Here is a 23,411-nt window from a genome sequence, read left to right as displayed (position 1 = left end):
GTAATACTCTTTTGAGCAGTATCAGAATTATGAACATTAAGGTTTTAAGGAATAATAAATTTTCATCTAATTTCTCTCAAGACTTTGTCTCTTCTTTTTCTGAACAGCAAAAATTTGATGTGCATTAATAAAAATAGGAATGATAAAAATCTACCCCAAAAATTTACAATATCTTTTTATAGTGACATGATTTTTATGACTTTAATTTGAAGAGTTCTTTTGTGTAGTATTATTGCCTGTATTTCACCAGGAGGCAGCTAAAATAGAAACTTTACTTTTTTGTCCAGCTTCTCTTTGTGCCAGTAACTAAGTGAACATCCTCCAAGTCCTGATAGACTGTTTATTTTCAAAAGAAGTTGGTATTTTCTTTTCCTGCTTAATGGTTATAAGCAAATTTGCAGCACTGTTAAGAACATTAAAAATTGGATGGAAGAAATCAACCTTAGATGGGGAATTTCTCAGCAGTAATGAAATGTGTATAATTAGCATTTGTACAGAAATATTTTCTTGCTGGTGATTTCTGTTAATAATGATCATTATTATTCTCTTTTGCAAACTCAAAGCAAACACTGAAGTACTCATTTGTAAGATTTTTTCACTAGAACTCCTCATGAAATTTAATTTTGTACTCGTTTCAGTTATTTAATATATTTTTACTCCTATTGTACTTATTCAGAAGTGCAGAAAGAACTTTACTGCATAGGAAGGAACTGGCACCAGATCTTTAAACTTTTGGCTTTCATGGTATGGCTTCAAAACCAATCTAATTTAGCAGTAATCCAATCTGTTGATCAAAGAGCAGCCAGAGCTCAAGTAAGCAATTTCCTGCTTCTAGACATTTCTGTGGAAGCCAAAGCAGCCATAGTAAGGGCCATGTTTGGATGTTTGGATGCTGGAACGTGGTGTCTTTGGCATCTCAGTTTAAGGAGCCAACAACTGAGAATTTTCATCAGTTTACAGTCATAAGCACTGAGGCAGTGGATTGCCATTTGTGGTTTTTGTGAGCAATTTTGTCAGAAGATTTCTCTTGATTTGGCAGGTTTTAAGCAAAAATCAGGCTAAAATGTTAGAAACATTTATATTTCTATATTGATATTAATTAATTAATCAGTACATAATTAACTAATATATAACATATATACAATATACAGCATATAGCATATACTATATTTTATATTATATATTAATAAATAATATTAATATACATAGTATATAGTATATAGTTTATATAATAGAATATATGTTATATATTATTATATATATGCTATTATATCTTAATATACGTATTACATATTATATCTTATTATGGTTATATTATATTATATTATATTATATTATATTATATTATATTATATTATATTATATTATATTATATTATATTATATTATATTATATTATATTATATTATATTATATTATATTATATTATTAATGTTTTAATAAATTTCTATTCCTATTTCTATTTCTATTTCTATTTCTATTTCTATTTCTATTTATATATTTAATATAAATATTATTATATATTAATATATATTAATATATATTATATATTATAATATATATTAATATATATTAATATATTTAATATATTTATATTTATATTTATATAGAAATGCAATTTATATTTATATATTATATATATTATATTTATATTTTTATATATTATGTTTATATATATGCAAGACATATATTTATTTCTATGGTTATTTTTATATATATGCAGTTACTTATTTTAAGTAGAAAATTTTAAAGGAAAAATAGAATTGTTAAACCTGTGAAAAATGTAAAAAGCAGAAATGGTAAAAAAGCAGTATTCTTCTCAAATTCTTTTGTGGCCTTTTAACTTTTCTAGTGACTTTTATACTGAAACACAGAAATTAATTACTATGCTAACATTCTGTAAGCTGTATGAAAACAAGCTTACAATTCAAGAATTCTGAAAGTGTGAATAATTAATCTAAGTTCAACATTCTGGCTTGTTAAGATTAGAACATGGTGTCATAGGTTATTACAAAATATCTTGTCTTCAAACTTGAATATTGTTTTGTTGTGAAACAATAAACTTCGTTTATTGAAGTGTTGAAAGGTTTGTATTTCTTGGTAATTTGGTCATCCTTATTTCATTTTTAAGATTACTGGTTGCTGATTTTGTGTGCAAATTTGACTGACAGTATTTACAATATGGTGTAAATAGCTGTTGGAGAGGTATTATACTAAATATATTTTCCACTTGATAAGTTTTATGCTGCACATTTATTTTAATGCGTAGCATTTTAAAGATTTTCAACAATGTGTTTGAATATTAAAAATGCATTAAATCTAAATTTATTGCACTTATTTAGATGCTAATTGTGTCATATGGTCCATTTTACTTTACATAAAATATTTGTAGCACACAAAGTGTCATCTAAAAGTTGAGGAGTGTAATCTGATTGTAGTCACTGTTGCCTGAGGATTCTTCTATAATGCTCACTCTTATGGTCAGTTATAAAAGAGTGTTTGGTGCATAATTTGTATAATTGCATGTTGTTTCATTAATTTCTTTTTTTTTTTTTAATAAATTTTGCTTGCTTTTTTCCCTCAGAAAACTATTGACAAACAGTCAGGAAATATTATTAGCATGGACGACTTCAGAGCAATTTATCGAGCTCTTGTACACAGGCCTGAATTTGAAGAACTATTCAAGGCTTACTCGACAGATGGCAAAATTCTACCTGACAGCCAGCTCCTTAAATTTCTTATAAAAGAACAATTTCAAACTGAAGCTAATGAAACAACTGCCTTAGAAATTATTATGAAGTATGAACCCATTGATGAAGGTATGTACAGTTTAACTATTTGATATCTAGCTCTTATTTCTCGTGCTTCTCTCAATGACTGTGTTGTCCTAAACCTCATATATTTCTTTCTTTAAAAGCATGTCTTTTCATCTATTTATTATGTTTTCTTCCTGTGTTTTAATTTCTTTTTATGGTGCCCTCCTTTCTCTGCTCTGTTCTTTTTTCTGTCATTTCTTTATCTTTTTATTTCTAGTCCTTCTACAAATTCTGTTCTTCAGCACATTACAAACCATTTTCAATTTGTTTTTCTTAAAGTCCATATCTGCCATTTTTCTTCTCTGCTCGTTACACTGTCTTCTCTCCCTTGAGTAACTTAGTGAAAATTCAAGGCCTCAGACAAGACTTTTATGTCCTTCTGACTTCCTTGCAGGGGCACTGTGGAAAATTTTTGTAGGTGCCTGGTCACCTTTTGTGAATCACTAGAATGCTGAGATGAGGAGGGCTTCATAAATCTGTAACATGTTCTTCACCTATTTAAAGGTGCCTCAAGTTGGGGTGTAACACTTCTGCTGAGCGTCACTGATTTCAACTTGTGGCAAAATTTACAGCTAGGAAAAGGATAGAACTGCATTTTGCTGCAAGCTGTTACTTTATTCAGTGGAATATGTTCAATTCTTTCGTTTCCTTGGTTCCCAGTCGTTGAAAATGGGTGGAATTGATAAGTGGTTAAGAAAAACAAACCCAAGGGGAAAATATTTCTTCTGGGATAATAGCACTGGATTTTCTATGGTGACCTGTGGTGGAAGAAGAAAATGGAAAATGCCACTTTTTCAATGAGAAACAGAAGAACATTGGGTGTTTCATTTAGAGGCACTTACTGTCCAGTAATAAAAACATGTGACTCCTTATGCCTTTACTCTTTAAGGCTGCCTTTCAAATTTAACTGTATTTTATTAAACATATTCTGCTCTTTCAGAGGAGCTAATGTTTACTAATTGTTCAAATTACCAGCTTAAAAGGTTCCTTTTATTTTGTGTTACCTGTTTTGATGGGAAAGTTCAAATCTATAGCACAGTTAAACAATGAATAATCTTCAGTCCATTAGAAAACACCTTTATAAATATCAACTGAAGTTTCTATAGGTTTAATTTAATGTCTGGTTGAAATTTCAGATGCTGAGACAAATTCTTGTTTGTTTCTTCACCTGTGATAAATTTGTTTGTCTTGTTATTGGAAATAATCTCGCTGAACAAAATAACCTCTGTATTGTTCATGCTCCTTTGAGTGAATTCATACTCCCACTCAAACATATTTCTTGAAAAGTTCCAGTTATGATTGACATGAGAGATGATTCATATGGTATTGTGATAGACCATTTTGTGTAAGTGTCGTTCTGAATTTGCTACAGAACATTATTCATCAGGATGATCTGTTGGACTCATCTGTCACCCTTGCCCTCCCTGTGTCTTACAAAAAGGGAAAAGGCCAGGCTTTGACATTTGATTGACAGGTTTGCTAATAGTAATGACCATTCTCTCATAAATGTGATAGCACTGCTATGTCAAGATTAGGATGAAAACAATGACTACATTTGACATCTAATTTAAATAAATCCATTTATAGCATCCAGTGCATCCCTAACATTTCTGCAGAGAGATTTTCAAAGCTATTGAGCCAGATAACTTTGAATTTATTCTCTGTAGGTACTGTAGCTAGCTCAGGACAGTATGGAATAAACTAATCTTTCATTCTTGTTATACAATTTAGATGCCTAATGTCAAAATACTACACTAACAGGTTTTTTCACGTGTGCGCTAAAACCTTGCATTTTTGGTAGAAAGAGCCATTTCTATGGAATTGATCACAAAATATGTGATTCACACCTGACAGTTGTGTCTTACTAGCACCCCAATGAGAGTTTTATTCTTCCCAAACATTCCATTATCTTCCCATTTTACTATTAGCTTTGAATAGAAGACTCAACTCATTAAATGAGATTAAAGAAAACATGCTAACTAAATAATTTTTTTTTAAGCTTGGTATATATGTCTTTTTTAAAAAAAATTCTGCTCATTTACATGGATAGGATTAGAGGCACAGTGAGGATAAGAAAGTGCATCCCAGTATTATTTACAATGTAGAGCCATTCAAGGACTCTATTCCTGCCTATTTTCCTGCTAGGCAATACAAAAACAGGGCAAAAATGCAATCCTGTCTTAAAAAAAACAGCTTGCTTTGTAAATAACAATATAAGCCTGGTGCATCTGTCAGACAAGGACTTTGAGTAATCCAGAATGTATTTGTGAAGCAAAAAAAAAACATTCGCAGTTTATTCCTAGTGCACACAGTCGTGAAGGTTTTTTTTGGATTTTTGATGTATGCGAGACAGAGCTGAATGTAGAGCACAAATTTGCAGAAGAGAGCATTTGATCCCATTGGCCAAGGTAAATCAAACTTAATAAAGGAGACATCTCTGCCAAACTCCCACAGATTTCATAAAAAATCATGTGAAGTAAGAAAGATGGCTTAAAAATCTCAACTAAGACAATGGCTGTGGCTGGATTTGAGAGACACAATATATCAGATTATGAAAAGATGTGTAAAGGTCTAGTCTCAGGGAAAAAATTCAAGACAAGGTGATTATGAGATATAAACCCTTAGAAAACTGAACTGCTGTTCAGATAGATACTTTATTCCAGCATGCACCAGTTGTAAGTGTGGGTAAGGGAGAAAAAGCTTCCCTAGAATATAAACTGAGACTAGAAAAGAATTAAGTGTATTATAACTTTAGTCAAGGAAATACTTCTCTCTTTACTGTTCCCTTAGAGCATGAATGTTTCATACTGATGTAGTCAAATTTCATAGTATGAAATTCCATCTGATGATGTTTCTGCCTTTTAATGACTGAAAGATTCCTCCTTCCATTATAGCAGAGTAAAACCCTTGTCTGTGATTGCAAGTATTTCTCATGAGTTCACCCCTAAAATTCCCAGCAAATGTATCTGTACCCACTCCACTCTCTCTGTCCCAAGTACCATAGACATTTAATTACTCATTTAGCTCTCTGGAAGCAAAGAGCACTCACATACATTTAAAAACATGGGAAACATCTCTCTCTCCACATTTCCTAGTCTCACATTCCGTTCAGGCTCTTCTCCTCCCCACTCCTGAGTCTCTATTTCAGTCCAGACACCTCTCCCAGACCCTGGCAGGGCTGCAGGTTGTACTCAGTCCCTTCAGGAGGAAATGGGTCTTGCAGGAGGCTCTGGCCAGTGCAGAGTGATTTCTTGCTTGTTTTGTCTGCCTCATTGTGGGTACTCCAAAGGCCTTCAGGGCAACAAACATCTTGTGATAGTTTTCCATTTTTTCTTTCTGAAGAGAAACATTTTCAAAGAAATTCCAAGGTAAATAAGAAAAATGGAATGTAATAAACTCTGAAAATAATGTATAATGTAATCCAAGTTTTTCAAATACCCAGGTTCAAATATCCATAATTCCTCTCTGATATGACAGTATTTGTATATATGGCAGAGCTGGAGTTTACCCTAACAGGAGGAATGAGAAAAATAATTTTATCTTAAATCAGATTTAAAAAAACCCCAAACAATATAAAGGAATATTGTTAATAAAATGAATTGTACACTATCCAAAAGAGGAGGGCAAGACAAAAGAAATCATTGAACTTTGTGAACAAAAAGAGGCAACGAGAAGGCAGAAATCTTTTCTTGCCTTCCCTTTCTACAACAAATGGATATGTGTGTGCACACTAACTACTGCTAAAAGGTCCTAATGGAGAAAAAGACTGAGGTTCCTCCAGGGGAGAAATGTAAGGTCTTGATGAAAGTCTTTTCACTGTGGAATAGTTATGGAGATGAATTCCCATTTCCTTTAATGTAGAAGCAGAAAATGTCTGTAAGTGGTCAGAAAATAGCATGGCTGGGCTATTCCTCAGAAATGTAAGCTCTGTAAAAATACAAAGATTTTTAGTCTGTTGATTGGAGACATGAGCTGAATGTTTTACTGAAGTCTATGAGCTTACATCTTGACTAACAAAACAATGTTAGATGTTCATTTTTTGGGGATTATGGTCATTAGCATATTTGCTTGAACATTAATTTCTCTTGAGAATATTGCAGTTAACTTTTGTCTATGACAAGAACAGCCAGGAAAACATCATAAATAATTCAGAAAAAAAGCAAGACTGAAAAGCCAGTATTTTTTCACTAATTTAATAAATAAATGCAGAAAAGGTAGAACATAAAAGATGTACACACACACACACACAAATAGTTACTAGCTCTACTTGTAATTGCTCAGAGAAATCTATAGACCATGAAAAATAAAATAATCCAAAATGAAATCCAGACAGCTCATGTAATTCATTAGAGGCAAAACATACAGGATGAGTGTATTCTGTTTTGAGTAATGTGAAAAAATTCAAAATGTTTTTTAAAGATCCAGACAGTAGAAATTTAATCCAGTTGTTACAAGTATAGAACAATATACCACGTGCATGTGGATAAATCTATAGGATTCACTTTTCAAGAGTCATCAAGGCTGCAAGAAGTCATCCTGCAAATCTCTCAGCTAAAAGAAGACCAAAGAAATTCCCGATGCAATAAGTACAGTCGGTTCTGTAATATTATTAATATTATTAATCTGAGTAAGATAGTCAAAAATATGGATGGAACAGGGTAGGACCTTCTTAAATGATGTAATCAGGTCAGTGAAGACAGGTTGACAAATCCAAGTTCTTAGAAAATTGTAACAAGCTTGACTAATACAAGTCAAAGGTTACTTTTGAAAACAGGGGGGAAATGAATGATGAATTGAAAGACTGGAAAAGATCAAATGTAATATTTGTTTTAGAAAGGGAACATCTAAAGAACTAGTCACTGTCAGTGACTAGAAAAAAAAAGGAGAAAATAATAAATACGTAAACCCTTCTAAGATGGTAAAAGTGAGTTGCAGTTTGTCAGGACATTCCATGAAGAAATAGTATCCTGTTTTCTCCTATGAAAGATTAACAATACAGATGGATAGCAGAAAAACGAAAATTATCAGAAATCTGAAACAGAAAATGCCCTGGATTGGATTTTTTTTTGAGGAAAGGAGTGGAAAGTGGGAAGTGCAAAAGCAGTGTTCATAGGAGAAAAAGTGTGAAAAAAGAGGAGAGGAATAATACCAAACAGAACAAATATTTTGGACAGCAAGGAAGTTTCAGGGTAAATTTCTGTTTCCTAATTATGAAAAATTTCCTAACAAGGTTATTTAGCAGTTGAAATGCTTTTGTTGGGTTGTCTGTGGATTCTTCATCAATGGAAGACTGGAAGAATAACTTCAGAAAGACTTCTGTTAGGAATAAGTTGTTGGGTGAATGCATGTTTGATGTCTGGATGCCCTTCTGTTTTTCTTTATCATTGTAAAACATTGCAAGTTTTCTAGTTCAAAGACCTGTGTAATTGAGAAACAATTATTTTCTGTAAATTCTCATCCAGGTGTAAAACTTCCAGTCTGTCACACACCAAAGATCGATAATTGCAATTCTAACTTGTACATTCTGATTCTTATAGCTGCAGTAAGAATTACCAGGGCAGAAAAGGGGGTTTTCCTACAGGTATTTCCAGTCCCCAAGTTTGTATACATCGACTTCTAAACTATTATTAACATAAAATAATCTTGGATTATTTACTTATTGTTAACTACTAGCCTAACGGTGACAATAAAATTATTTTAGAGTAAGAACTGAGCAAAATCCCTCACTAATTCAAACTATATTTTGAAGCAAATCTAACTTTTGAGATTATATCATTTGTAAAATGACTGCATTACAAACATGACATTGAGAGCAGTAGCTGGCAGTGTAATGGCTCTGTTTGCCATTAAATCAGTCAAAACCAAAACAAATGGGATGACTATCACTGGTATGGACTCAATTAGTTCATTTTGTTATAAATATAGTAGTGTAATAGGCTTGATTTGCAATTCATCTGTGTAGACAGTTATTTCTTTGGTTACAATGCTATTTTTATTTCAAATATTTCTAAACATGATTTGATCAATATTTATTTGGAATTTTCCACCCCTGGCAAAGACATTTGGTGCTAGAAGTCATAGTTTCTGCAAGATTATATTGAGAATTTCTGACTTTTTAGAGAACAATCCTGGTTCTTTTAAAAGAGAAGATTCCCTTAACACGTTGTCTGGCATGTTACTTTCCAAAGTAAATGACAAATATTTTATTTATATTTAATTAGGACTACTGAAAATTCTTCTTAGTGCTGTCCATAGAAGAATAAAAGTGTCAAAACACATTTTTTTCCTCTCAGAAGTTTGAACCACAGCAATTCAGCTCCAGAGTCACACGTATCTGATGTTTGTGTTGTTTATACATTTGGTATGAATTTTAAAATTGCAGGAAAGCTTTGTGCTGTATAACCTTTAGCAGTGTTCAGAATTGGCTATTAAAAATTTCAGAAAGTGCATCAGAGTGGCTTCACAACAGAGATTTATTTTTTTTTCCTTTTGTTTTTGTTCAGTGAGGAAGAAAAGGCAGTTGTCATTTGAAGGATTTATAAGATACATGAACTCAGACGAATGTTCAATATTTAAAAGCCAGCACAAGACCGTCTATCAAGATATGAACCAGCCATTATGTGACTATTTTATTTCATCTTCTCACAACACCTACTTGATAGCTGACCAGCTAATGGGACCCAGTCACTTATGGGGCTATACCAGGTATATAGACATAATTTTTAATATTTTAAACTTTCTTTGGCTTTTTTTTTTTTTTTTTAATTAATGCTAAGTCACATACAATCCTACTTGGAAATAAGGGACAAAGCCATCAAAGATACAAGTTGAAATGAGAGTGGTATTTTATTTTGTGTGTACACTTTTCAATATATTTGCCAAACCATCTGTTCATAGTCTGGAAGCAATCTATTTTTTTCACTTACATCTCAGAAAATCAACCTTGCAGCAAATGGAATCTATAGTATATTGTACAGTACACGATTAAATCAGTTTTTAATCTCAACGTGCCATGCAAAAAATAAATAACTCCCTGAAAGAAATGTAAAATTCCTGGGCAAGCTGTGATCTGTTCAATGTAGAAGATGTGTGTTGGAGTATGTCTGTGTCAAGGATATCTGTGTTCAGTGCATGTTGCAGTGTGGGCAGGTTAGAAACAACAAAAACAACAAAACATGGGCATTCAAGTAGGCAGCAGGGAGAGGAACCTGTGCAGTGTGTGACTCCAAGAGGATGATGACCAGGATGCCTTATTGCCAAGACAGGGAAGAAAGAAATTAATTGTGTAGTAAATGCAACTCTGAGAGGGCAGGATGTATTAAGAATTAGGAGGAGATGTGTCCAGAATTATTTGTACTACTTTAATGAAGAGAAAGCAGCAGGAATCATCATCTATCTGAACACTTTGTAATTTTTTTTTTGGTTGCTCTCTTGATGTTCTTTAGTGACTTGCAACCATCAGAAACAGTACTGAATTTCTAACAGTATTTAAAATTCCATTATGTTAATGCTGCCTTGCTGAAAGTAATTGCAAAGAAGGTATAACCCCCTCTCTCTTTATCTCCTGTATGTGTGAGGAAAATGCTAAAATCAGCTAAAGGCATATTTGACATATTGTTAATGTGTGAAAAGCAGGATGTAAAAGACAGCTTGGTAATTAAGTAAAACAGTTTATAAGAAATGTTTCAGTTAGTTGCAAGTCAAATATTAGAAACCTAAGAATTTAAGGGATGACACTAACATATTCAGATTAAAGCAGTAAAGTCAGGGTGTCTCAGAAACTTTAGCACTCTTAGAAATGTGGTCTGGGGAGAGGAACTGTTTTATGTAAAGACCAAGTGCAACCTGATTCTCCAAGTACTATAGATTTTTAAATATAGTGATTCTCAAAATTCTAAGCAAGTTTGGAATAGTAGCACAAAATAGCATTGAAAATATTTATTCTTTTATTTTAAGTGGCAATTTGCCTTTGTTCTAAAATTCCTTTATTGAAATCTTTGATTTTTAGCCTTTTAAGGAAGATAATGCAGGTAATCCCATATTCTTTAAAGGTCTAATAAAGTTTATTAAATAACACACACCTAAAACAGGCAGAAACAGAAAGTATGTCTGTCTCATATAATTCTGTAGGATTTCTATTTATGGTGAAAATGAGGTGTTTTTTCTGTAATTAATCCCTGTGCTTGTAATTAGAAACACAGCAACTTGTATAAAAAAGTTTGCTATCTTTCTTTTGGCTGCAAAATTGTTTCTCTTGTTCTTCTGAAGTGCTCTGTTAAAAGGATGCCGTTGCCTGGAGATTGACTGCTGGGATGGCACCAACAATGAACCTATTGTGTATCATGGTCACACTTTAACAAGCAAAATTCCATTTCGCTCTGTAATTCATGTGATTGACAAGTATGCATTTATGGTACGTACAGATCTGTGTGTGTATACATGAGTTGGTTAGAATGGGATGGTGGCTTTAACTAAGTGGGGACATGGCTCTTGTAAATTCTCCAGGGTAAAAAAATGCAACTGAGCAATGGGTATTTTAAAAATTAATTGCAGAGCAATTGTGCTATTTGTTCTTAATGTAGTTTAAAATCTAGTTAAAGGAATCATAATCATTTTTCCTGATAATGAATATAAACCAAACTTAGTGCAAAGGATTCAGGTGATCTCACTCAGCTTGTTAGGTGGAATTCTCACCTGACATAATTTAAACAAGGACTGAATCTATATTGAAGACCTAGTTCAGATTTTTTCTGATGTTTTCCTCCTTCTTTATATCCCTTAAAGGTTTTTTTGTCACTTACTCTTCTGCTGCTATGAGTCTGTCTTGTATCCTCTGTGTGAATTTATAAAATAGACAAAAATATTAGATAATAGATGAGTTTGAGACTTTGTTTTCCATTTCCTCTCTTTTGATTTTGAATGTTGACACTGATAAATGTTAGCAGCTACTGATGTTTTTTGGTCAGGTGACCCATCAGAGCAAAGTTCCTTTTACCTATCTCTAGAAAAACACTGAAATCTGGAGAGTTTTTGCACCGTCTCAGGCTTTTGTATAAGCTTCTGGTGAAACTCCTGCTCAAAGGAAGTGCTGAATGACTATTAAGATAAATCTCAGAATCAGGCCAGCATTATGTGTGTGAATATATACATCCACGATCATAAATTTATGTGGATTTTCATGCATATGTATTTATAGCCTTCTCAGTGTTAATCAAAGCTGTGGTTTTTTTCTGTTTTCTATATAAAACTTAATTAATCTCTGATTTTAAAAGTGAAATTAAAAACATGATTTTATTCCACTGTTTTTCAAAACCCACTGGATAAAACTTGCCTCTTCTTGCTAACACACAGCATATTGTGCTTAACTCTAATTCAAACTTCAGTTCTCAAGCCCAAGTGCCAATGAGATGATAAAATCACAACAGGTCATGGTTGGTACCAGCTGTCCATGCAGGCTGAGCTTTTCTTCTCTTAAAAGTCAATAGCAAGTGCTCAGGAGACAAATGTAAAGACAGGAAAAACATAAAATGGTGTTTTCCTTATTGACAATTTAGGCTCTGCCTGAGCAAAGATTTCATTCAGACTATATTTTTGGTATCCACCAGTATTATTGGCAACTTATGAGATTTACTTATAAGTCTAGATGGATGCATTTCTTTTGAGTTCTTCTCTAATTTTTACTAATTTTCTCTTTTTCACCTTTTAGCTTTAATTTTTACTCAATTACCCTTGCTTGAGTAGTGTGATGAGAAAAGTGTATACTGTTCCTAGAAAAGTTTGTGGTATTATCAAAAATAAAAAATATCCATAGCTTGTTCATGTAAAGGAAATAATTTCTGAACAAGCTTTGGGGAGACTATCAGAGTCTTGATAGACTATTTGAAAAGCAGTCCTTTTTTCATATATGTCTAGCTCTGTTTTAACTTTCTGAAGGTGCATTTCTTTTTTCTTCTTCAATCGTGCTTTCTTTTTTCCACAAATGTTACCTGTTTTATTGTGTTACTAACCTGGAACAAGTGATCTATATTCTGAAGTTTTTGAAAATGAATGTAAATACAGATGGCCAAGGGGACTTTTGTAAGATATTTTGGAAAAGCAATTATTCATATTTTTATTTATTAATAATAAAATCCTAAAATTATATTTCCAGTCATCTGCCTATCCAGTTATACTGTCTCTGGAGAACCACTGCAGCCCTAAACAGCAGGAAGTAATGGCAGACTGCTTGAAAAGTATTCTAGGTGACAAACTTCTCACTACACCAATTGGTGGTGCAGTAGATATGACTGAACTGCCTTCTCCTGAGGTAATAAGTTTTCATTTTTCTCTGTGAAAGAAATGGAAATGATGGTGGGGTTCTTCATTATTTTTTTTTTTCAGTCCTCTGGGACTGAATTTATGGATCACATCTGTGTCAGAAATAGACTTCAGGTAGTAACAAAAATATTTAAACTGCACCAAAAAAACACATGGAAATACATCTGTTATTTGCTGATTTATTTTTTTGTTGCTTAAATTGAAGGAAATTCCTGAAATTTAAACATGTTATTGAAATGGAAACCTGAGCCTACATTTTTTGTCAATAACAGTGATGATGGAGGTTTTTTTTGGTCCTCTGCTACTGCAAAGCCATTCTCTTTCTCAGTGTGTTTCTCCCTCAGACAGCGTTTCTCAGCGGATGGCCCGAGACCCCTGGGACATGAAGTCAGAAAAGGCAATTAGATGGGTGTTGAAAATTTTATTGCAAACTAAAACAAATACATTTCCTTTGTTCCAGTCTTTGCACATAATTTTCTTTCAAGGACAAAAACTTTTTTCAAGTCTTTTGTAGCACAAATACGTGCACACATACAAAATACTTATTTCAGCTTCTCGCTGTTGCCAGTATAGCCATATTTTATTCCTTGTGTTTTTACAGTAGCTAAAAAAATGCAAATGAAAATGTGGGAAGGAAGCACTGTCATAAGGAAAAACAACACACAAAAGGTGTTTAAAATAATTTTTTAAGGATTTGTCAAGGAAAAATATTTTTGAAGTGATCTGTGCAAGAAGATGTGCTGAAGTATTACCGTACTCTTATATTTCCATGACAATGTTGTAATATTTAATGTTCATGTTTCTCCACCCTTTTTTTTTTTATTGTAGCAATATATTTTTTTGCATCATGGTTTCCAACATAATTTTGAAGCCTTGAAAACTGTTTTTTCAATTAGGAAAAAATCTAAACTCTATCAAACAGGAGGGCTTGTTGTAAAGCTTCTCAAATCACGGCTGGATTCAGTGTAGGAGATGTGCAAGGATCATATGTCCTCTGAAGCAAGCACAAAATCAGTGAAATGGAATCACTGAATCACACACTTAAAAATATTAATTTCTATGATATATGTCCCTTACCATATGGTTACTGTGATACAGGGAGTTCATACTTCATATTTCCACAGCTTAGAGTTTTCATGAGTCAGCTCTGTAGAGTTTTGCCTGAAAATGGATTGCTGGGTCTATGTATGGAAATGCTGTCAGCTGAGATTAATTCTCCTGAGCTTTTAACATATTAAAGTATTGTGAGACATATTTCCCATCTGTGCAAGGTGTAAGGATTACCTAAATAACGCCACTGTCGTCACCTGATTACAAAAGTTTTAATTCAGAAAATTATTATCTTGAGAATGAACACAAATGAGGATCTTCTCTGTTTCTCCTAGGTTTTCTGATCATGCATGTAAGAAAAGTCAGTAGGACTTTACTTAGCAATGGAAATATGTAGCTATGACTGAATTTGTAAATTCAGTTATAAGCTTGACTTTGGCTGGCATCTTTTTGAAGAGCCAAAAAAGGAGTTTAGTGACATCACATCTTTAAAGCTTGGGACCTTGTGCATTTTCAAGGCCTGGGTAAATTCATTGTCATTTGAGAAAACCAAATTCTGAATTTAGTCTTCAGACTGCTTTACTCAAGCTGTGCAAAAGAGATGTTACAGAACCACAAATGATGAATTTGAAATGCTCTTTGTTGGAAGGATCCTCAGTTAGTGTGAAAAAGAAAAAAGCTGTCACCTATATAAGTTGTTGGTCCACTTTTTTCAAGATGGAGCATTAGCAAGAAAAGGGAAAAAGCCACCTCAGTGTTCTTCAAGATCAGAATTGAATGGTTATTTTGTGGGTACATGAAGTGGGAAATCACATAGTTTCTCCAAACACTTCAAAGAAACATTAGACAACTACAGGTTCCTTTTAGGTTTTGGAGTTTTGGAGGCTTCCATCGAAATAATTTTCTTTTATATGGTCAATCTTCTACTTCTTTCTTTAAGTAGGTCTTGAACTATACCTTTGTCAACTGAGATGATTGTGTGTGTGTGGAAGGAGGTTAAAATGAGGAACACGCCCACTCTTAGGTGGTTCCTTGGACCACCTTGCAATGATGTCTCCTACCATTGTAATTCTAAGTGAAAATCACATGGAGGCGCAGGAAATAAAAGCGGAGGATCACTGAACACTTCCTCTCTCTGCTTTTCCCAACACTTGCTTCATCTGAAAAACAAACCCCAGAAAATTTCAGGACTAAAGGTTTTTTAATTCTTTGCCTTCAGTCATATATTCACACTTCCATCTGACTATATTGATATTATTAATTCCCTGCAATTCCTGTATTCTGTGGCATCTCAGCACACAATTCCTCCTCTACATATGGAGGAAGGAGAAGACTTTTGCACTACTTCTTTCTTTCCCACAAACTTTATCCCATGAGAAACTGAGGCTGCTTTTAAGCTTCACCTGTCCCATCTCTTTCCCAAGAAGATGTTTTGCCACCCAAAGCGACAGACCTGATACAATTCTCTGCTCCCAGTCTTGGCCATCATGGTGCTTCTAAAGAGACTTCATGAACTCCCTCTAATCTTCACTGGAATAACAGGTCCTTTGAGTCAGGTCCTGCATTAAATTAGATTTGACATCAGTGACGGGCGCCAGACATCTCTGCTGGTTGTACCAGCACTCCTGGTGATGTGCTGATAGAAAGTGAAGGAATGAAGTGCCTTATGCAGCAATTTGTAGATGAATTTAGAAAATATCAGGATGCTAGAAGAGATAAGGTTTTACTTACCCTGCTGTGTTCTTCCTCTCAAGAGATCTGACAGCAATTGAAAGGAGCATGTGGGCATCCAATATAACACAGAAAAGAATGTAAGCACATTGATGCTTTGATGAAAGTTTGTTCCTCAATTATTTTGCATTGTAGAGCATTGAACTGCCTTACACTGCTGACAGGATAGATATATCAGATAGTTAGGAATCTTTTATTATTTGCAGGTTTCCTGTCACAAAGCTGGAATGAGATATTGCTGTGTGATTAACTGAAAGTGAAGTGGCAACTACTGTGATTTTACAAGTTCTCTTTAATGTTTACCACACAGCTGCAAGATCAATTACTGCATTGTGATGTCTCAGAAGCATTTCTGGCCAGGATTGCCAAGGCTTCCCTATGGTTGTTAAACCTGTGGTGTCCAAATAAAAGGATCTGTTTAATGAGATCCTTGAGAAAGATCAATAGAAGGTCTCCAGTACAACTTCATGGGCTATGGATATTTTAAATTCTGCTATTATGGGGAAAACCAGCTAACTCCATAAGCCAGGACTCATCCTTCACACTTTTCTTCACCTTTATCTACTCAGTATAAAAAGGAGAGCTTTCTCTACACAGTGAGTGTTTTCAGTGAGAAATTCAAGATTAAGCACATCTAATTCTGTTGCTTCATTTATGAGATTAATTCCTATTTATTTTGACCAACACATTCACATATGCAAATGTCTTGACCAAGTCTTTGCATCAGAAATACTTTTGTTTCTTAGCAAGTCAAAATGTTTCTAGTCACTCTTATGCCTTTTGATCAGTCTATGGCATCTATTCTTTACAAAAAATATGAAAAAAAAAAAAAAAGAATGTGGTATGTCTTGGTGATGACCTCAAAAATAATAATAAAAAAATCCATACTGTTTCTCATAAAATTTCAGGAATCTCTAGGCTGTAGTGAGTACATACAGAAGACTCATCTAATTCCTTCACTATTTTTAGGCATTGCACTCTTGAGGGAACATGATTTTCCCAGAAATGTGGTAAACATGTGACAGTCATTATCTGTTAATAGCTTCTTTGCATTGTAAAGCAACTTCAGGAGATAACTAAAAACAAGACATTGCCATATTTTATATCATTACCCAGGTAGGTCTTGGGTCAATGGCTTATTTGGTGTATAAAAATCATGTGGTTTGTTTGGTAAGGCATCTTCTTGGACCATTGAACTTTGGTAAGGAATCTGTGCAATGAAGACTCTGAGCCAACCTGTAACCATCTCATCTTTCTCTGCAATCATCTGGACTTATTTCCAATGCATCCAGAGATTTAGTTGCCCATGTAGAATATAGTTTCAGCTATAGCACAGCTATTTATCCTTAAGTAGACTTAAGGTAAGTAGACTTACCTGAAGTCTACTACAGAGCACAACACAGAAATGGAATTTTCAGGGTAGGGTGCTTCTCACTGGGTAAATGTGTTGTAGGAAAACTTGCTATGAGGTAGCTAAAATGCTGCTCCTGATATAATTAATATTTGTTTGCCTAGAGCTCAGACCTTGCTGGTGGTATTGATTAAAAATATCTGTATAATAAGTATACAGTATTGATATAAAGTATCTGTAGATGATAACTGCGATTTATAAGGCTGCCACAAAGACATCCATTCACACTTCACTAAGTGTGATTCGTTAAAGATAGCTGGTGTTGGGTTTTTTTAACAGTTGTACTTAACAAATCTTGTCATTGTCTCAAAACCTTTCCCTGTGTCAGACTTCACAGGAGGTGTTGTATCTTAACCCTATATCAGTATTTAAGGCAGCAGTATCATTCTTGAAATAGAATATTATGTAAAACTCAGAAGAGATTTTAACTTTGTTACTTAGCAAGATTTTCAAGGCTTGATATTCCTCTAACTGAGCACCTACAGCTGGTCAGGAGAGAAGAAGGGAGAACAACAAGCTCAATTTAAACAGGAGAAGCTATTCTGTCTTTAATACTTCTGTCTCAAATCCAGGGTTTGTTCCTTACATTTCTGGGCACTGAATTTTCACATTAATTGTAGTCATCAATAGGTGGGTTTGCCCGATCCAAAGTGCTTGTGATTTTTATCTTGGAAACTTGGCATTACTTCAGCTGATTTGTGTTATACATCCCATTAACCAGAATGCACAAGAAAAAGGTTTTGTTCATTTAATTATGTAAATATTTGTTCTAGTTGATTGCACTTCGAGGTTTTTGCTTATGCCAGTCTTGAAGTCCCACTATGCTCTAGGGAGGTCCTATGATGTTTTACATATTTGAATTTTTTAGTATGCTTGCAGTTTTTATAGAAGTAAACAGCAAATGTATTTTTAACATATTTTGCCTTTCATAATAAAACTAGAAAGGAGAAGTTATAGTGAATGCTCAGACTTTCAGCTCATTAAAAGGCTTTTCAGCTCTCTTAGAAGACCTGGACATGTAGAGAAAAAGGTGTCACATGTTTAGCAGTGCTGATTACCAATTAAAGAACTCAGATTTCACACAGTCACTGAATTTGTAACCATACATTTGTTATAAGTTTTTTTGAAGATGTGTGAAGTTCAGACAAAAGCCTATGCCATTTTTTCACTCTGTGTTTCACTTTCAGTGATTGGGGGTAACTATTATTGTCATTTGCTTCTGGCCAAAAAATAGCAAATTCTCTGGAGTATTTTTGTAACTGTTTCTGAAAAGAACCATGATTTTAGAATGTTACCTTTGTAGAAAACAAAGCAAACCTTAAAAAACTTCTCCTACCTCAGGATGTTTATGTTTTTGCTAACAGCTCGCAAACAGAATTTTAGAGACTGATTGACATCATGACCCATTTTTATATCATTACACACACACACTATTGTCTTTTTTTACTTAAAGTTATGTTTGCATATAGGAGGCAGTAATGTAACCATAGATAGTTTTTTCTTCCCTTGTATACCAGGTCTTTTTTTATTTTATTTTATTTTTTTTTATTTGTAGAATGAAGTCTTCCCATGAATAACAAAATACAAGATCAAAAGTGGATAGAATTGCTTTTAGATACTGGGAAATGTGAACATGCAAAGCAAAATTCAGAACTCTTAAAAAACATGAGTAGCATTAATCATATTAAAACTCTTCTAAAAATACCAGAGAAAAATAAAAAAAAGAGTGCATTAATAAGAAATGAAGGCAATGTTAAAGGGCATCCTTATCCTGAGTCACCAGTGCAGAGAGACTAATCAAACCTTCCAGCAGCATGGCATTGATAGATATTGGGCATAGGATGTCTCATTCCACTGGCACCCTGGCAAACTACCAACACGAGATCTGAAGCGATAGGGGGATTATGAGCAATGGAGCTTGCAATGGAAATAAATGGAATGTCTCTATCCTTGCCTATGGCTCTGGTTTCTACTAAAAAACTTTGGCTTTATATATTTCTGTTATCCATACCTTTCATATTTACTTCGTGGATACCTTAAAACACAGCATTTCAGTTACCTTTCATTTATTGTGAATTTTTTTGTTCCCTCTTCCCGCCACACTCCCAGTAGTGTAATCTTCCTTTCCACTAGAGCATAGGAAATTCAAAGAACATTTTTGTGGATCACTTTATTCAAGAGTGACAGTAAGTCCTGTTACTCCCTGACAGCTCCTGTGCACAGATGTACTGCTGCATAATAGAAGCTTTACTATTAATATAGTTTTGTAAATTGAAGTGAAATATATACTCATAGGATTCTGTTCCATAGATGAAAGCCATGCTGTTAGAATCAATATAATTCAATGATGTTTTTCTCCCTCTACATTACATATTATGGAGGTTGATACACGTCTATTTAAAAATAGAGAAACTGCTTAGGCAAAATCACCAAACTTTTGTTTCCCTGGCCAGGTAAGACCAGCATAAGGTTCTACTGTAAAATAACACAAGTTATAAACAAAAGTTTTCATTTGGTACACCAGAGAGATATGCACAAAGGCATTAATCAAATAACAAATTTCCTGCAGGCTTAGTGATAGATGAAAACATTCCAAATGAATAGCAGACACATCTTTAAGTGTGTATATACACATAGAAGTACATTTAGGCTTAAAATAGAAGTAAAAAAATAAGTAAAAAAATATACCTTCTATGTCTTGCCTGGCTATCACTTTTGGCTCTTACTTAGCTTTCTACTTTTATCTTTTCATAGTTTCAGCATCTGGGTTCCTGTGGAAGAGAGCCTTTTTTCCTGTCATGGTGTTAGATAGGCTCATTCTGTTGTGTACATTGATCCCCAGATTCTGTTTGGTTTCTTTGGCTTTGGCTTCTGCCTCACTCTATTTTAATTCATTTTGCAACCTCACATCATTATATTTAATAAACAACTTTGAAGATTGGTTAAATAACACCAAGAGATGAAAACCTAAGTAATTCTAGTTACTATTGTTCAACCTCTTTTCTATAGGCATTAAAATTCAAAGTTCTGATAAAAAATAAAAAAGTTGGAACAATTGAGGAAGGTCTGCTCAGGATGGATGCTGAATATGGTGGTGAGACAGAGGAACTGAGTGACTCTGAATCTGAGTCTGAGGATGACGACGCACATGACACGTTACCTCTTCAGCCATCAAGGAGTCCCACCAGAAGAAGAAGAGATCATAGACTTTCACCCCCACCTCAAAAAAAACCAAAGGTAACTTTTGCTGCAATTGAATATAGAGAACACACAGATTTTTTTTTTTAAAGAAACTCGATTATCTTAAAATAGAGACTAAACTGAAAAGTTGTTATAAATAAGTTATTTTAAAATAATTTATATTTTAAATTTAATTTAAAATTTAAAGAGAAAACTTTAAAATTACTAAGATCAGTGCATTTGGAAATTACATTTTTTAGCTCGAGGTTTCAGAGTTTTCCTACTCTTATAAGAAAAGTCAGACTGGACCACATTTTAGTACCCAACTCAAAATCAACCCCTTCCTGTGCTCCCATCTTGAACTTCAACATTTTCCTCTCTCAAAACTTGTGCTTGTCCCAGGCTCTCGGTCCCACAGTAGATTTAAGATGTGTTTTGTTGGTGCCATGGCTCTCCTGGAACTATGTATAGAGAACACTTACAGCAGTACCTGATGACAACAGGCAGAGTTAACCATTTCTTCCCCAGGTCTTCCAGTCTATTTTTAAGATAGATAAAGTCTCCTATTTTCTTCAGTTCTGGATTTTTTTGCATTAAATTAGGTGCACATTCCTGGTTGTGCTGGAACATTTTTCAGCACCTGGAGCTGAAGAGGTGTTTTTAGATTTATCATGCAGAGACTTAACTTTATTTCTGAAAAAAGTGTAAAAATTTGGTGTTTGAAAGTCAAATTGAACTTAGTTTTTTTAACCAACTATAACTCTCTACCACGGAAAATCTGTTGCTTCATCAAGGTTGAAACTGCCTTGTTCAGCTTTTTTAGGATGTCAGGCAGCACCTGGTGTACCCAGTCACTCTTGCACATCATGCTCTGATTGCCTGAATGTGGCTAAACCAGCAGTGCTCCTCAGAGCCCAGCACTCTCGCTGAGAAGCAGTGTCTCTTTTTTTTTATATGATTTGAAAGTTTTTTTCTTCTTTCTCATTCCAACTGACATGGAGAAATAGTAAGGAAAAATTCTGAGGAAGGATGGACTCTGACCAGGAAGGACCAGCTCTCTAGACAATAGGTTTCAAGAATATTTGTAGGACCATGTAACGGACTAGAATGAATTCCACAGACTCTTAAACAGCAGCAACAAAAAGGATCTGCTCATGTTTCCCAGGCAGAAGAGAAAGTGGTTTCCAGGGTCCCACTCTGTTGGAATATTTGCCTTGATGTCCCACTGTATTGCTTTATGGGAGGGTGGGAGAGCATTTGAATCCACAGCCAAGATACCCCAGTGATGCTGCTGGCTTTGCCTGCCTCCAGAGTTGTATTTTTCAGGATTTCCATGGCAGTAGACTCCTGGTGTCCTCATGGGACATAGCCCCAGAATAATTAATGCACTTGAACGTTGCATAGTTTAAGAGCCATGAGCAGGTAATCTCTATTATTTTGTGGGATGAGAATTTGCCTTCAAAAGCTTTAATGGAATGTAAACATGATTAGCATCAGCAGCTCTCTGATCTGAGATCAGCAGTGCTCTGAGCCCCCAATTAGCTCAGAAGTTATGCTGAGGAAAATGAAGTGGTCACACAGTGCTTCTCTGTAAGAGAGAAGATCCTGGTAAAATTTCAGTCACTTTGGCTTATTTTGGTAATTGAGCAAGACTAAATGAAGATTTTGGTGAGAGAACTTTCAACCTTAATCAAGAAGAAAAGAGTTTTCCTAACTTCAGGGCAATGCTTAAAGGAATAGGCCTTTGATTAATTTTCTTGGCGCAATGTAATATTTTCCTGTTATTCTACATTTTATAGATGAGTTTATTCTGTTGGTCTTTTCTAGTACTTTATATATTTATGAATAGAAAGTTGGAGGTATATTTTTAAGGAGCAACATTAAAAGCCATGAAAAATTATATTATTTGCAAACCACTCTTAGGAGCAGGAAAACTGTAAAGCTATTGAGAAGAACATTCTGCTAGGAAGGATCTCTCCACTCACCCTATGATTGCTGTGATAAACGTGGGCACAATAACCTCAGTTTTCTCTCAGCAGATCAGATCTCACTATTAAAGGTCATATTTATTAGATTCATTAACTGAGACGTTTTTTCATGCTTTATGCATCCAAAATGATTGTTTCTCTGAATTATTAATATTAATAATAATGAAATACTCATCATTGTGACTTTTTTATTCCATTATTCATCTGATGATGTTTAGGTGAGAAAGGGAAAGATTGCCCTTGCATTGTCAGACCTCGTGGTTTATACCAAATCTCAGAAGTTTGTGAGCTTTGAGCATTCCCTGCAGCATCAGCAGTGTTATGAAAATAATTCAGTTGGAGAGAGTGCAGCACGAAAACTTTTAAGATCTTCAGGTAATTTCTTTTGAGTCAATCAGTTAAAAGTTACATTGGTGCTATGATTGCTTCACTGCTTAGGCATTGAAGGGTTAAAATTTTATGAAACACCTGCTGTCTGATTTTATTTGGTTCTTTGTATAACACTGTTTTAGATATGTACTTTGCATAATATTTTTATTTCTGTTGGCTTTGGGAGGAAAACTGAAATTCAACTTTGCTTTAATTCCGTGTATTTTATAAGAACAAATATTAACACAGTCTAAAAAATGTACGTCTGCCTTTCGATTCATTGTTTTCTGCATCAAGTAATTTAGGAATTGCAGTCAGCACTTGAAAAAGCGTGGAATAAATTTCACCACCTCCCTCCCCACCCCCATGTCTGGGCTGAGAACTGAGCGGAGTTGGCTCGGCAGTCGCCTGGCTTTGGTGACAAGTGCAGATAAGAGAGTCCTCATTAATGGGATGGATAAACCCCAGAGCAGGCAGCTTGCTCCACTGGAGCAGACCTTCCATCCCAGCCAAACTGAATTATCCAAACCATTCTGGGCTGGAGCAGCTC

The 23,411-nt window shown here is 34.3% G+C and overlaps 1 protein-coding gene across 1 annotated transcript in view; it reads left to right on the top strand.

Moving 5' to 3' along the window:
* Positions 1 to 23,411, top strand: part of LOC131586076 (1-phosphatidylinositol 4,5-bisphosphate phosphodiesterase zeta-1-like) — a 48,355-nt gene that overhangs the window by 3,186 nt on the left and 21,758 nt on the right. The window contains exons 3-8 of the mRNA XM_058852813.1: positions 2,584 to 2,818; positions 9,319 to 9,520; positions 11,084 to 11,228; positions 12,966 to 13,121; positions 20,334 to 20,561; positions 22,711 to 22,867. Of these exons, the coding sequence (XP_058708796.1) occupies positions 2,584 to 2,818; positions 9,319 to 9,520; positions 11,084 to 11,228; positions 12,966 to 13,121; positions 20,334 to 20,561; positions 22,711 to 22,867 (1,123 nt within the window). The remainder of the gene's footprint in view (positions 1 to 2,583; positions 2,819 to 9,318; positions 9,521 to 11,083; positions 11,229 to 12,965; positions 13,122 to 20,333; positions 20,562 to 22,710; positions 22,868 to 23,411) is intronic.

The sequence above is a fragment of the Poecile atricapillus genome, chromosome 18 (assembly GCF_030490865.1).
Source record: "Poecile atricapillus isolate bPoeAtr1 chromosome 18, bPoeAtr1.hap1, whole genome shotgun sequence".
Taxonomy (NCBI): Eukaryota; Metazoa; Chordata; class Aves; order Passeriformes; family Paridae; genus Poecile; species Poecile atricapillus.
Note: the sequence above shows the minus strand (reverse complement) of the source record. Positions and strands in the feature narration are given on the sequence as shown.